The sequence below is a fragment of the Myotis yumanensis genome, unplaced genomic scaffold (assembly GCF_028538775.1).
Source record: "Myotis yumanensis isolate MYYU_CA2020_CCGP unplaced genomic scaffold, mMyoYum1.0.hap1 SCAF_1, whole genome shotgun sequence".
Lineage (NCBI taxonomy): Eukaryota > Metazoa > Chordata > Mammalia > Chiroptera > Vespertilionidae > Myotis > Myotis yumanensis.
In genome coordinates, this window is record NW_027223752.1 from 47069379 (window position 1) to 47083034 (window position 13656).

The 13656-nt window shown below is 44.2% G+C and overlaps 1 protein-coding gene across 1 annotated transcript in view; it reads left to right on the plus strand.

Moving 5' to 3' along the window:
• The window catches only part of NID2 (nidogen 2), a 65422-nt gene that overhangs the window by 31543 nt on the left and 20223 nt on the right, over positions 1–13656 (plus strand). Inside the window, exons 8-11 of the mRNA XM_070419667.1 lie at positions 810–1040; positions 9761–9904; positions 10623–10751; positions 11799–11942. Of these exons, the coding sequence (XP_070275768.1) occupies positions 810–1040; positions 9761–9904; positions 10623–10751; positions 11799–11942 (648 nt within the window). The remainder of the gene's footprint in view (positions 1–809; positions 1041–9760; positions 9905–10622; positions 10752–11798; positions 11943–13656) is intronic.

Genomic DNA, 13656 nt, shown 5'->3' on the forward strand with positions numbered 1-13656 from the left:
TCATCCGAGAGCCTATTGTCTCATCTTTAGAATGAGAATAACAACAGCTTTTCTGTCCCCCTTACATGGGGGAGATGTGTAAAGCGAGGTCTTTGTAAAACACCACCCGAATGCAGGACACTGCCAATCCCAGCTGCTGCCCTGCAACACGGCAGTTGGCTTGGGTTGTGCCTTTCCTTGGCTCTTGCTCCTCTTACTGGGTGAGGACTGGACGCCGGGCAAGAGATGCAGGGAAGAGAATGGCTGCTGAGACCTGGACTGTACACAGAATAGTGGGTGTCCAGATAACTGACCTGCACTCCTGACTTGGGACTCAGATTGAGAGAAATGACCCCTTCCTTTCCCTGGAGCCCTGCAGACTTAGGCACAGGGGGTGAGAAGCCATCACCTGTGTGATGTAGAGGACGGACTGGCTAAAATCATGGGGCGTAGAGTCAGGTGGACTTGAATTCCATTCCAGCTCTGCCACATGCCAGCCTTGCATCTTCGACGACTACTTAACCTCTATAACACTCTACCCACGATCACAGGGCTCACCTCTTGGGCTGGCACATAGTAGCACTTACTCTTCACATAGCGACAAGCAGTGACCAGACCTCCTCCCTCTCAGCACTCTGGCTCTGTGTCAGCTCAGGTTCTGGGGATTGCCTTGTAGGTTTCCATGTAAACTCAGGCACTTCCCAACCGAACATGTCCCAGGAATTAGATTTTAAAAAATCTAAGTGTATAAAAACATACTCTATGTGAAGTTCTCTGTATTGAATATTTTTCAAATTTACCAGTTTTCCTGTATCATGCGTCTGTTGCAGCTGTGACCTCCACAAGTTCCAGAGACTACTCTCTCACCTCTGGTGCCATCAACCGCACACTGTCCTACCACCTCCAACAGAACATCACGTACCAGGCGTGCAGGCACGCCCCCAGAGCCCTGGGCACCCCCACCACCCGGCAGCTGACTGTGGACCGGGCCTTGGCCTTGTACAGTGATGAGGAAAGAGTGCTTAGATTTGCTGTGACCAGTCAAATTGGCCCTGTCGAAGGTATAGCTTCCTTTTTTGTTCTTGGGCAAAATTACATGTAACCTTTCTTCATAACTTTTTGGGTCGCCTCAGAATGATTCACAGCGGTTACTAAAGGTTGCTGAGCCAGGCTCTGTGTTATGTGTTGGGTCTGAATAAAGCAGGGTCCTGTCCTTGAGGTGGAGACAGAGGCAGAAATGGAATTTTTAGAACAATATCCTTGCCAAGCTCAGGAATAGAGCATCGTATGTGAAGCTGGTTTGTAGCAATAATTGTGAGCACCAACCTGTACTGGGGATACAACTGTGAACAAGCTGGGGCCACGTTAGGAGGGAGAGTGATGCTGGCAGGTAGTTGTTATAATTGTGATAAGTACAGGGTCCTTTTAGCCTGGTCTGCAGGTTCAGGGAAGATGTCCCTAAGGAAGAGACAATTTAGCTAAAACTTAAAGGTGGGACAAAAATCCAGTGCCCTCCCCAAACACAAAACAAAATAGAGCTGACATGTATGAAAAACCTACAGTTAACACCACATGTAATGCGGAAAGACTGGATGCTTTCCCTATAAGATCAGGAACAAGCCAAGGATGTTTGCTCTTCAACATGGTTCTGTGAGTTCTAGCCAGGGCTATTAGTCAAGAAAATGAGACACTGGAAAGGAAGAAGTAAAATGATCTGTATTCTTATATAGCATGTTCTTATATGTAGAAAAAATCTAAGGAATTCACATTAAAAAACTATTAGAACTAATAAGCGAATTCAGCAAGGTTGCAGGATACAAGATCAATATACAAAAATTAATTCTATTTCTATATAGTAGTAATGAGTAAACTGAAAGGAAATTAGGGAAACAATTCCATTCCAAAAATAATAAAATACTTAGGATTAAATTATAAACTTTTAAAAACACAATATATCTACATTGAAACCTATAAAACATTTTTGAAGAAAAAATTGAAGATCTGAACAAATGGGAAAATATTCAATGTTCACAAATAAAAAACTTAGTATTGTAAAGATTGCAATACTTCCTAAATTGACCTATAGATTCAACACACTTCTGTCAGCTGGTTTTGTGTGTGTGTGTGTGTTTTGAGAAACTGACAAGTTGATCCTAAAATTCATATGGAAACTTAAGGAATCCACAAGAGCCAAAATCATCTTGAAAAAGAACAACAAAATTGGAGAATTCATACTTCCTGAGTTCAAAACTTAGAGTAATCAAGACATTGATCTGTATGTCCAACCAGCCATAAGGCTAGACATACAGATCAATGGAACAGAAGTGAGAGTCCAGAAATACACACTTACATTTACTGTCAATTGATTTTGACAAGGGTGCCAAAACAATTGATGAGGAAGAAGACTAATCTTTTTAACAAATGGTTCTGGGACAACTACTGGCTACCCAAGTATAAAAGAATAAAATTGGACCCCTACCTCACACCATGTGCTAAAATTAACTCGAAATGGGTCAAATACCTTAATGTAAGAGCTCAAATTTAGAAAAAGACATGGGATGAATTTTCGTGACCTTGGATTTGGCAATAGCTTTTAAGATAATGATATTAAAAAAGCACAAGCAACAAAAGAAAAAATAGATAATTTGGATGTCATCAAAATTAAGAACATTTGCCCTAACCGGTTTGGCTCAGTGGATAGAGCGTCGGCCTGCGGACTGACTCAAGGGTCCCAGGTTCGATTCCGGTCAAGGGCATGTACCTTGGTTGCGGGCACATCCCCAGTTAGGGGGTGTGCAGGAGGCAGCTGATCGATGTTTCTAACTCTCTATCCCTCTCCCTTCCTCTCTGTAAAAAATCAATAAAATATATTTTTAAAAAAATTAAAAACATTTGTGCTTCAGAGGACATTATCAAAAAAGAGAAAATATTTGCAAATCATATATTTAGTAAGGAATTTGAATCTAGAATAGATGAAGAACAACTTAATAATAAAAAGAAATAATATAAGTAAAAGATAGGCAAAAATTATGGATAGACATTTCTCTGAAGAAGACATGCAAATTTCCAATGAGCACATCAAAGGTGCTCAACATCATTAGTCATCAGGGAGATGAAAAATCAAATCCACAGTGCGATACTACTTTACATGAGTGGGGATGGATATAATTAAAAAACAGATAAGTATTGGGAAGGATGTGGAGAAATTGAAACCTCATACATTGCTGGTGTGAGTGTAAAATGATTGTACTTACTATGGAAAACAGCCTAGCAGTTTCTTAAAAAGTCAAACACAAAGTTACAATTCAAGCAATTCTACTCCTAGCTATACATGCAAGAGAAATAAAAACTTTATGTCCCCACAAAAATTTGTACATGAATATTCATAGCAGCATTATTCATAATAGCCAAAAGGTGGAAACAACCCCAATGCCCATCGAATGATGAATGGATTTTTAAAAATGTCATGTATCCATACAGTGGAACATTATCTTATCTAATAAAAGAGTAATATTCAAATTGACCATCACTCCAACTCACAAGATGGCCGCCCCCAAGTGGTCACAAGATGGTCAGCAGGGGAGGGCAGTTAGGGGCAACCAGGCTGGCAGGGGAGGGCAGTTGGGGGAGACCAGGCCGGCAGGGGAGGGCAGTTAGGGGCATTAGGCAAGCAGGCAGGTGAGTGGTTAGGAGCCAGTGGTCCTGGATTGCGAGAGGGATGTCCGACTGCCAGTTTAGGTCTGATCCCACAGGTAGTCGGAGATCCCACGAGGGGTCCCAGATTGGAGAGGGTGCAGGCCAGGCTGAAGGACAACCCCCTCGTGCACGAATTTCATGCACTGGGCCTCTAGTTAAACATAAAAAGAAATGAAGCTAATACACATTACAATATGGATGAGCTTTGAAAACATGCTGAGTGATGGTAACTAGTTAGGAAAGACAACATATTGCATGATTCCATTTATATAAAATGTCTGGAATAGGCAAATCCACAGAGACTAAAGTAGATTAGTGGTTGTCTAGGACTGAGGAAATAATAGGGGAATAGGGAATTGATAGCTAAAGGGTACAAGCTTTCTTTCTGGAGTGGGGGGTGGATTAAAATGTTCTAAAATTAACTGTGGTGGTGGATGGTTGCAGAACTCTATGAATATACTAAAAACCATGTAATTGTGCATTTTATTTTCAGTTTTTAAAATTTTCATTTGCATGGAATGTGCACTTCAGATGGGTGAATTATATGGGAAGTGAATAATATCTTAATTTAAAAAAATAGTTGAGGGGGAAAAAGAACCATAACTCTAAAACAGTGGTTCTCATACTTCAGTCAGCATTAACCCCACCTGTAATGCGTGATACAAATGCAGATTAAAATGTTCTAGGCCCATCAAGGCATTAAAGGACATGAGGAACCTTTCCTGCATATTGCTAAGTGAAAGAAACCAGTCTGAAAAGGCTACATCCTGTGGGATTCTAACTATGTGATCTTCTAGAAATGGTAAAACTATAAAGACAGTAAAAAGATCAGTGGTTGTGAGGTGTTCAAGGAGTGGGGGCAGTGAAGGAGAGTGATGAATAGGTGGAGAACACGGGATTTTTAGGGCAGTGAAACTATTCTGTATGCTTCTGTAGTGGTGGATACGTGTCATTACACATTTGTCAAAACCTACAAAATGTACAACACAAAGAGTGAGCCTAACATAAACGAAGGACTTTAGTTAATAATAATATTCCAATGTTTGTCTATCAGTCACCACCAATGTACCACACTAATACGAGATGTAGTAATAGAGAAAACTGTGCAAATAGAAGCAGGAGAGGGGTGGGGAATTTATACTTTCTGCTCAATTTTTTTTTAAACCTATTCTAAACTGTTCTAAAAAATAAAGTCTATTAATTAACAACAACAAAAAGTTGTAGGCAAGCCAGAGGATGAGCCTGTGAAGTCGGGGAACTGTACAGATAGGAATTGACGTTGTCAGATCAGGTGGACATTGTCATCCTGAAAACCAGTAGGTACTGTTCACTCTAGAATGCAAGAGGCAGGTGCGGAGAAAGAGAATGTCTCCTCATTCAGCTCCATATCCAGGCTGCTGAGCCCAGAATCGGCACCTCAGAGAGGTGATTCTGTACCAACAGGCCATTCTGGGAGCTGTCACTGGAGGGGAGGGCTCCTGGAGCCTCCTCGGTCTCAGTATGCAAATGTCACTTCAGCAACATAACAGGATATTAAGGTCAGAGGACGAGGCTCTTCTAGGAGGCAGAATGACTTGAAATGGGATCCTGAGTTTGCTGGCTTGGGTGGGAGTCCGTTTGGTTTTAGGAACCTTAGATGGGGCGCAGGCATTGGGTGTCCGGCGATGGGATTATAAGGTAGTGAATTGAGAGCATGGAAGTGTCACTTAATTTGAGAGAAATATGCACATCAGAGGGATGGAAAAGATCGTTACTGCCGATTTCTCATGGAGAGACTGAAACAAAAACGACTGGGAAAACATTCTTCACCTTGGAGTGTCCAGCCCAGCCCTTGGCTGGGGTGTGGGCGTTCCATCTGTGAGAACAGTGATGAGTGGAAAGAGCCTCCCAGGCCACAGAGGCCCAGGATCGTTTAGGGAAAAGATAGATCTCTGGTGTTTTTCCTAGAGACACACCAAGTAGGAGTCACAAAGGATCGGAGAAATCCCGCACACTGGCAGGTACAAGTTGCTAATTTGTCTTCAGAATCGCATATGATTTTTCCCTTCTATACCGCGTCTAATAACAAGAGTGATAGCAAAGGATGGTTTACTTGGTGCCAAACACTAAGCACCTTCACGAATTAACTCATTTAATCACCACTACAACTTCAACCGGCAGTCGGGGGATTATTACCCCATTTTCCAGACTGAGTGGAGACATGAAGTAATTTGCTGGTCACAGCTAGAAAGGGGGTGGGGAGCTGGACTCCAACCCCGGCATCAGCTCCCGAGCCCCCTCTCCACTCTCCAGGGCACTGCCCCTCCACCTGGCCTCGCTGGCCTCCAGGCTGCCTCTAATTTAGACCAACTTTTACAAGAGGGAATGCGTATTTTAACCCTTTATGTTTGCACCCTGCTTCATCCACCCCCACAGAAAACAGTGGTACTGTTTATTCTCTCCAAATAGGAAAAAAACGGGGCGAAGGGGATGCTGGCGGGATGGGGATAGGGTGGGAGGAACAAAAGAAAAAGATAAACAAAAAGAAAACCTCTTTTTCTTTCCCTTCTCAGTGCATAGCATCTTAAGAATTTCCCACTTTTCCAGAGGGAGCGACGATCTGGTCGGAAAGTCTGTGGACCGGCGCAGCCGTCCCTGATGTGGGAGCCCCTGGCTCCCCAGGGGTCCAGGAGGGGTGCTGTGGTCTCCTGCTGAGCGCTGCAGCCATTGGCCCACCCCTTCCGTGTGGGCTGGCTGTCTCCTGCCCTGGCTCCCCTTTGGGGCTCCATCTGGCGAGTTGGGGAGACTTTGGGCAGAGGGCCCCGCACTGTTCCTTTAAGGAAAACCACTCTTCCCTTCTTGATTAAATGAGAAAATGAGTTCCAGATCCCCAGTCAGAGTCAAGCTGTTTAAGAGGGTGAGGGTGAAATAGAAAATGCCTTAAGAAGGGCACCGCTGTTCTTTGCTTACTATAACAGGAGACAAGCGAACACGCCATGGGGAGTGAGTAGCCATGTGGTTTTAGAGATATACTTTTAAAATAATGCTTCTGAAAACCAAGTTTAGTAAATGGGGCCCAGTGCACAGAAGGGCTTTAACACTTGGTTTAGTGCTCTGCTGTTGTCTTCTTGGAGCGCTTACTAATTTTGAGCAAAGGGCTCCACGTTTCGTTTTACGGCCAGTCTTGTCTGTGATGTATATTTTAAATCAGTTTTTTGTAATTGTGGGCATTTTTTCCTCAGTTTCAGGGAGGCCGGTGTATCCTGTCCAGGTTTGCAAGTCAACTTTTGTGTTGCTTTCATTCTCTTTATATGCCTAGGAGGGGTGTAAGCTCTTGTATACTCACTGATCTTTGCTGGAATGTGCCAGGGTGAAAACGTGATGCCGGAAAGCACTGAACAAGAAGGCCAAGCATGAGTATTTATAAATTAAAACATTTCAAAGCGCACATCCCCCTTTGTCTGGGTAGGCCGGGCATTTAGTACAGAATCTTCTTCTAAAATGGAGACATAATCATGGGGGAGAATTGGGCTCTTGTCTTACACGGGGCCTCCGGTGAGGACATGACCCTGTCGTTAACTGAAACACAGGCTGGGACTGACTCAGGAACTTGGTCTACGTTAACCCAGAGACCACAGCCCCAGCGCTGGGCTTCCGTCCCATCTGCCAAGAGACCCGGCGGGAGGGATGAGGGGCGTCCAAGGATGCCTGCATGATATGGGGGGCTAGGCTTATCCTGGCAAGCTGAAGTTCATCAGGTTTAAAAAATGCTGGAGTCATTTGTTGGTCCTCTTGGCAAAGTTGCTGTGACTCTGGCCAGTGTCATTGAGGTGAACCAAGGAGAAATCCATGGCCTTCCTGTTTTTTTTTGTTTTTTTTTAGGCCATAATATGGGAATATTGTACTGCAGATAGAAGCATTATTGTACCATGAGGATATTGTACTGCAGGAACACACTGTGGTGTTTCTTATAAAGCAGATGGTGGGACTTTACCAGAAAGCAGCGGTGTCCCATCAGGGACTCAGCCAAGGCATCCCAGTTCACAGCAGAAAACTGGGAGAGTCCTAGTGTAGGCAGTGGGGCCAGGACTGGTGTGGTGGCCAGACATCCTGAAGGACTGGGAGGAAGTCCCGTCTGTGGGGCAGGCGACAGCAGCAAGCACTTGGGTCCAGACTAGGTGGGACTGCCACATTCTGTCTACGATGCCAAGATGCTGGCTTCTGGGGAAGTGAGGGAGCTGTTAAGAGCAAGATAAGACATGGAGTGTACTAAGCTGGCTGTCAAGACAGGGAATCAGGCACAGAAATCCAAGGCAGAAGCCCAAGTTAGCATGACTTAGATGGAGCCCCAGTGGTAGCAGAGATGGCTTGATGTAGAACCTGGGAGGTTTGGGTCAGGCTCCTGAAATCTTTCAAATCTCAGGCCAGAATTAATTCTAGGGATGGGGACAAAGATAAAACTTTAAGTGAAGAGGAAGAAGGAACACAGTCACGGGAACTGGGGAGGCCTGCCTGGGGGAGTCACTTTTCACATGCATTGTGTTGGATTTTCTTTATTTTCTTCAGCGGTTCTAGCAGATAGAAGCATTATTTGTGTTCTTGTTTTATTTTATTTATGAAATGTATTTTTAGTGATTTCATAGAGGGAGTGAGAGATAGAAATATCAGTGATGAGAGAGAATCATTGATCAGCCGCCTCCTGCACGCCCCACACTGGGGATGATTGAGCCTGCAACCCAGGCATGTGCTCTGACCGGGAGTTGAACCCTGACCTCCTGGTTCATAAGTCGATGCTCAACCACTGAGCCATGTCAGCCGGGCTGTGTTCTCATGTTATACTGGAGGAATCAGAAGTAAATGGAAGTGCCCATGGCTAATGGATTCATCCCATCTGGGTGTTTCGAACACCATCATCTCTGTGCCCTTGGCTTAGACTGGATAACTTTATGGAGTTCCTTTGGTTGTGGTTGTAGCAAAGTGGTGGAAAGCATGGTCTCTGGAGCCAGACTGCCTGGCTTTTTATCCCAGCCCCATCCATCTCTTCTGGCTGTGTGGCGGTGGGTGGGTTACTTCCTACAGTGTAGTCATGAGGATTTCATGGGCTGGGATGTAAAGGGTTTAGAGCAGTGCCTGGCATATAGTGCTCAATAAGCATTACTATTACGTTGCATGTAGAAATAAAATTATTTAGGAAAGATTTCAGATGTTAACAGTCATCACTATCTAGGGGGTGATGGGTCCATGGCAGGGTTAATCCTAAAAAGTAAACACTGCAAAAATCATTCCTCTTTATTTTGTAAAAGCAAGATTTTTCTCATGAATTTTGATTTATAGTGAATTTTAGTGAGAGATTGCCCAATTTATGAGCGGAAATTTGGGGTGTGAGTCCTTGTTGTCCCACTTCCTGGCTTTGTGAGCTCAGGCAATTTTTCCAATAGTTCTCACTTTCCTTATCTGGGAAAATTACCAATAATGGCAATGACAACCCAGCTCAGAATTACCCCAAAAATCACATGAGATGATAGACCATCTATCATAATAAAAGGGTAATATTACTAATTAGACCAGACGTCTTCGGGATGTCATTCTGGACATCCTTCCTGACAAAGCTGGGGCTGGAAGGAAGCCAGCTGGGTCCCGGGTGCCTGTGGGCAGCCCAAGGGAAGCTAGCCCGGGTCCTGGCTGGGTGCCTGCGGGTGGCCGAAGGAGGGAAGCAGCCTGGGTCCCAGGTGCCAGAGGGAAGCCGGTGCCAGCAGCCAGGGGAAGGAAGACCTACTCTTGATACGAATTTTCATGCATTGGGCCTCTAGTTTTTAAATAAAAGGATGCCATGTATTGGATATTTTTAATCCCTGGACACAAGCCTACTATAAACAAGAAAAGGTTAGTTGTCTGTAAAGTAGGCAAAAGGAAGTCATTCTGGAATTAAAAATCACCATACAAATAATGCAGCCTAGCTTTGGATATTAAAAATTTAGCAGGTTGCCATGTGGGCCCCAAACACAGACAAGTATACAGTTAGTTGCAACAAGTCTTGGATCTCCCTCCTGTGCCGTTCTCGTAACAACAGCTAGATTGTGCTTTTATTTCCTCTCTACCCACACAGAGTACTCAACCCCCGTGCCAGTGAATCCTTGCTATGATGGGAGTCACACATGTGGCCCGACAGCTCAGTGCTACCCGGGGACAGGTGTGGACTACACCTGCCAGTGTGCACCTGGGTACCAGGCAGATGGACGGAGTTGCATGGGTAAGAGCCATACTCTGTGTTCTCGCGTGGAGTCATCAGGCACTATGTTTTTAAAAGACAAGTGTCTATCTTCTTAATGATCTCCGTTGACCCATCTGGTTAGCAGCTGTTAATCTAAAGACGGGGATTTAAAAACTAAGGTGTGTGCTGGATAGTTTGAGAGGACAGTTTGGAGGTGGGTATTTGGGGACGGGACTGTGAAAAGAAGACCTCTATTGCAATTCCTGGATATTCTGAGTTTTTAAGCTTTGTAATTTTAAACCGGTATTAAATATTTCTTACATTTACTAAGCAGTACATTTTCTGGTGGTTTTTGTTTTGTTTTGTTTTTTTTCAGATTTCAGACTTTGTGTTTCTTTCACCTATTATGTCCCCAAAAGTATCAGTAGAAATCTCTTTACATTTTAAAAGAAAAATTGTTGCAGTGTGGTTTTCTTCTAAATGTTCAGTATTTTTTAAACATTCAACAACTTTTCAGAATATTTGTTCAAAATACATCTCCCTGTGGCTTATGCTTGAATGACTTGAAGTATTATTTATGATCTGCAACATGCATCCGTATCTGGTGCTTAAAATCCTGCATTTCAACTCCTGTTTAGTCCACCAACTGTGAGTCCCCTTGAAGCCTCATTGTGGTGAGAAAATACTGAGTTTCCAGACCTTTCATCTGTGGGACCCATGATTTGAGCAGCACCTTTCTGTTCTGATTTCTTCCTAGATGTAGATGAATGTGCAACTGGCTTCCATCGCTGTGGCCCCAACTCTGTGTGTATCAACTTGCCGGGAAGCTACAGGTGTGAGTGCCAGAGCGGTTACAGGTTTGCAGAGGACCAGTACACTTGCGTCTGTGAGTCCCAAAGTCATTCCTCTTTTTGGCCAAAACGATGCTGAACCTGGCTCTTTCATTTATTAACATTTCCATTTCTACTGTATGGTTTTTCTAGAAAACATAAAATTTACATTAAAATAACCCAAAGCTATGGCTCAGTTCGGTTCTGGGTTGTTTGTTTTGGTTGCTTTGTTGTTGTTGTTTTTCTCTAAAGAGACGTTTTTGGTGTTGAGATATTGAAGGATGTTCACTTCAGTTGGGATTCCCGTGTGTCTGGTATTTGGTCCAATCATGTAACAAAACTATGAACCTCTTTAATAAATAATAACAGCTCCAGGTAGAGGTCAAATATGTCTCAAATTACAATGAAATAGATCTGTAATTCCAAGATGCTTTTCCCACTTGACCAGACAAAGCGTTCCATCTATATATATAAAAACCTAAGTGATTGTTACGACTGGATGACCAGACAACCGGATGACCGGCTGATAGCTATGACTCACACAGACCACCAGGGGGCAGACGCTCAACACAGGAGCTGCCCCCTGTGGTCCCACACCCCAGTCAGCCAACCTCCGTGGTCCCTCACCTCGGCCGGCCTGCCCCGATTGGCCCCTTGGCCCTGATCACCGGCCAGGCCAAGGGACCCCACCCATGTGTGAATTCATGCACCAGGCCTCTAGTCTATAATAAAATACCATTTTCTAGGGTTCACCCCCCCAAAAAAGTGGATCCAAAAGAACTAGAATTCCAAATTCATCCCATTGCTAGATGATATTAAAGAAAATACACTTTTAAATCCACTGTTTTGATGATCTTCATGCCTAGTGCTTTAAACACAAACCCAGACCAACATTTCTCGAATTTTAATATGCATACAAACCATCTAGTGCTCTTATTAAAATTCAGATTCCCTGGCTCTGGGATGGGGCCTGAGAATCTGCATTCCTTATTAGCCTTCAGAAGTCCCAATGCTGTTGGTGTGCCGATCGTGCTGTGAAGAGCAAAGCTCACCCATTTGCAGGCCTGAACTCTTGGACATCCTCGCCTTCTTCTCTTTTTTAGTGATTGCCCCACCTCCCAACCCCTGTGAGGATGGCAGCCATACCTGTGCTCCCACTGGCCAGGCCCGGTGCGTTCACCTTGGAGGCAGCACCTTCAGCTGCGCCTGCCTGCCTGGTTACACCGGCAACGGGCACCAGTGCACCGGTGAGTACCTGCGGGTCAGCCTCAGTGACAATGGAAGGTCCCCTTGGATACATATCCCCACATAGGGAGGACCTGGTTTAGAAAAGACCCCTCCTTTGACTCACACAGCTTTGGAATTGCCAAAAGAGAAAGAGAAAGGGTGTCCTTTGAGTCAAAAAGAGGGGCCAAGGGTGGATCTCCCTTGGCTTGGATTGGTGAGCATGTCTGGTTGTCCGTGTTGGAGACGTGCCTTGAACACCAGGTGCCACTGCCGGCTTGTAACCTTCTGTGCCTTGGAGCCTTGTGTGGGAAGGAGGGACTTCGGGACAGTCATTTAGTCTCCTGTTAGGATGCCAGCTTCTTTCAATCTTTTGGTTAATGACCTAATTTAGCACTTTAAGTCATGCTTAATTTTTAGTTGCTATTCCCCTGCTTCAAGTAATATTTTAAGCAATATCTGAACATGCATATAATTCTAAGTTTTTCCCTCTCTTCTCTCTGTGGAGGTAGATAGGTAGGTAGGTAGGTAGATAGATAGATAGATAGATGATAGATAGATAGATAGATAGATAGATAGATAGATGAACTCCACAGATATAAGAGGATATTAACACTTTTATATGAGTTCTCAAAACTTTTCTCCCAGAAACCTAACTACCATTAAGACTTATAAAATCAATAAACCAGAATGCAGGACTAACTGTTCAGATTTAACTTAGAAATAATGTGTGAGGCTGTTTTTGAAACAGTAGGCATAACACTCTGGGTATAAATATTCATGGAACTGGGCTTAGTAGTGGTTTCAGCTAGAGATTGTTCGGTGTGAAGCTACATAATCCACCCAGTAGCATGTGATTGAATTGAAATTCAATTTCATGCTGTCTGTCCATCAGTAACACACAGATTATGGGAAGGAGAGGATGGTGGGAAGAGGGTTTGGAATGGGAAAAGGTCTCTCTTGGGAACAGGAACCTGAGAGGCAGGCTGTCCCCCTCTCCTCGAATTGCTGCTTGCATCTGCCCCTGTACCCCTGGGCCCACTGAGCGGGGTGCTAAGAACTGCCTTGTAACTCCTGGGAGCTCCACAAAGATCTAAGTAGCCCGGCCTTCTTCCTTCTTGCCAGAGGTTTGATTCTCATCCTTCTCCCTTTCCTTCTCTTTGGTTTCAGCAGGACAGGCTGACTGGACCAGCAGATACAACCATATATTAGTAACAGACGATGTGTGTCAAGGCAGCTCAGCCCTCCTCTCCTTTCCAGATGTGGAGGGCGACTTAGTCTCTTCTGAATCTTGCTGCCTAATCAATTAATGTTTCCTCTTCTGTCCAGAAGCTCTGTTTATATGGTTTTTTTGAAAACACAATTTACATGGAAATGACTTAAAGCTGGGTCTCAGTTCAGGCCTGATTCCCCAACCCCCTGCAAAAAACAACAAAAACCACCCCCAGATTTAGACAGAGCTCACGTGTTTCTCAAGTGAGAATGAGGTGCATTTATAATTCACAGATGCTTGTCCCACTTGACCAGCCAAAGATCTCTGTCTATAACAGATAGGCTCTTTATAGATGGGGTACCCTCTCCAGGCTTGGGGGGTCAGGGTGAGGAGCACAGACTCCTTGTTTATGTCAAGCCCCACAGTGGGAATAATACTTTGTCCACCCTTGTGGAACTTATCACTCAGTTCAATTTAACACACTACTGGTTTGAGAAATGAGAATTCAGAGAGAAAAAAAAACC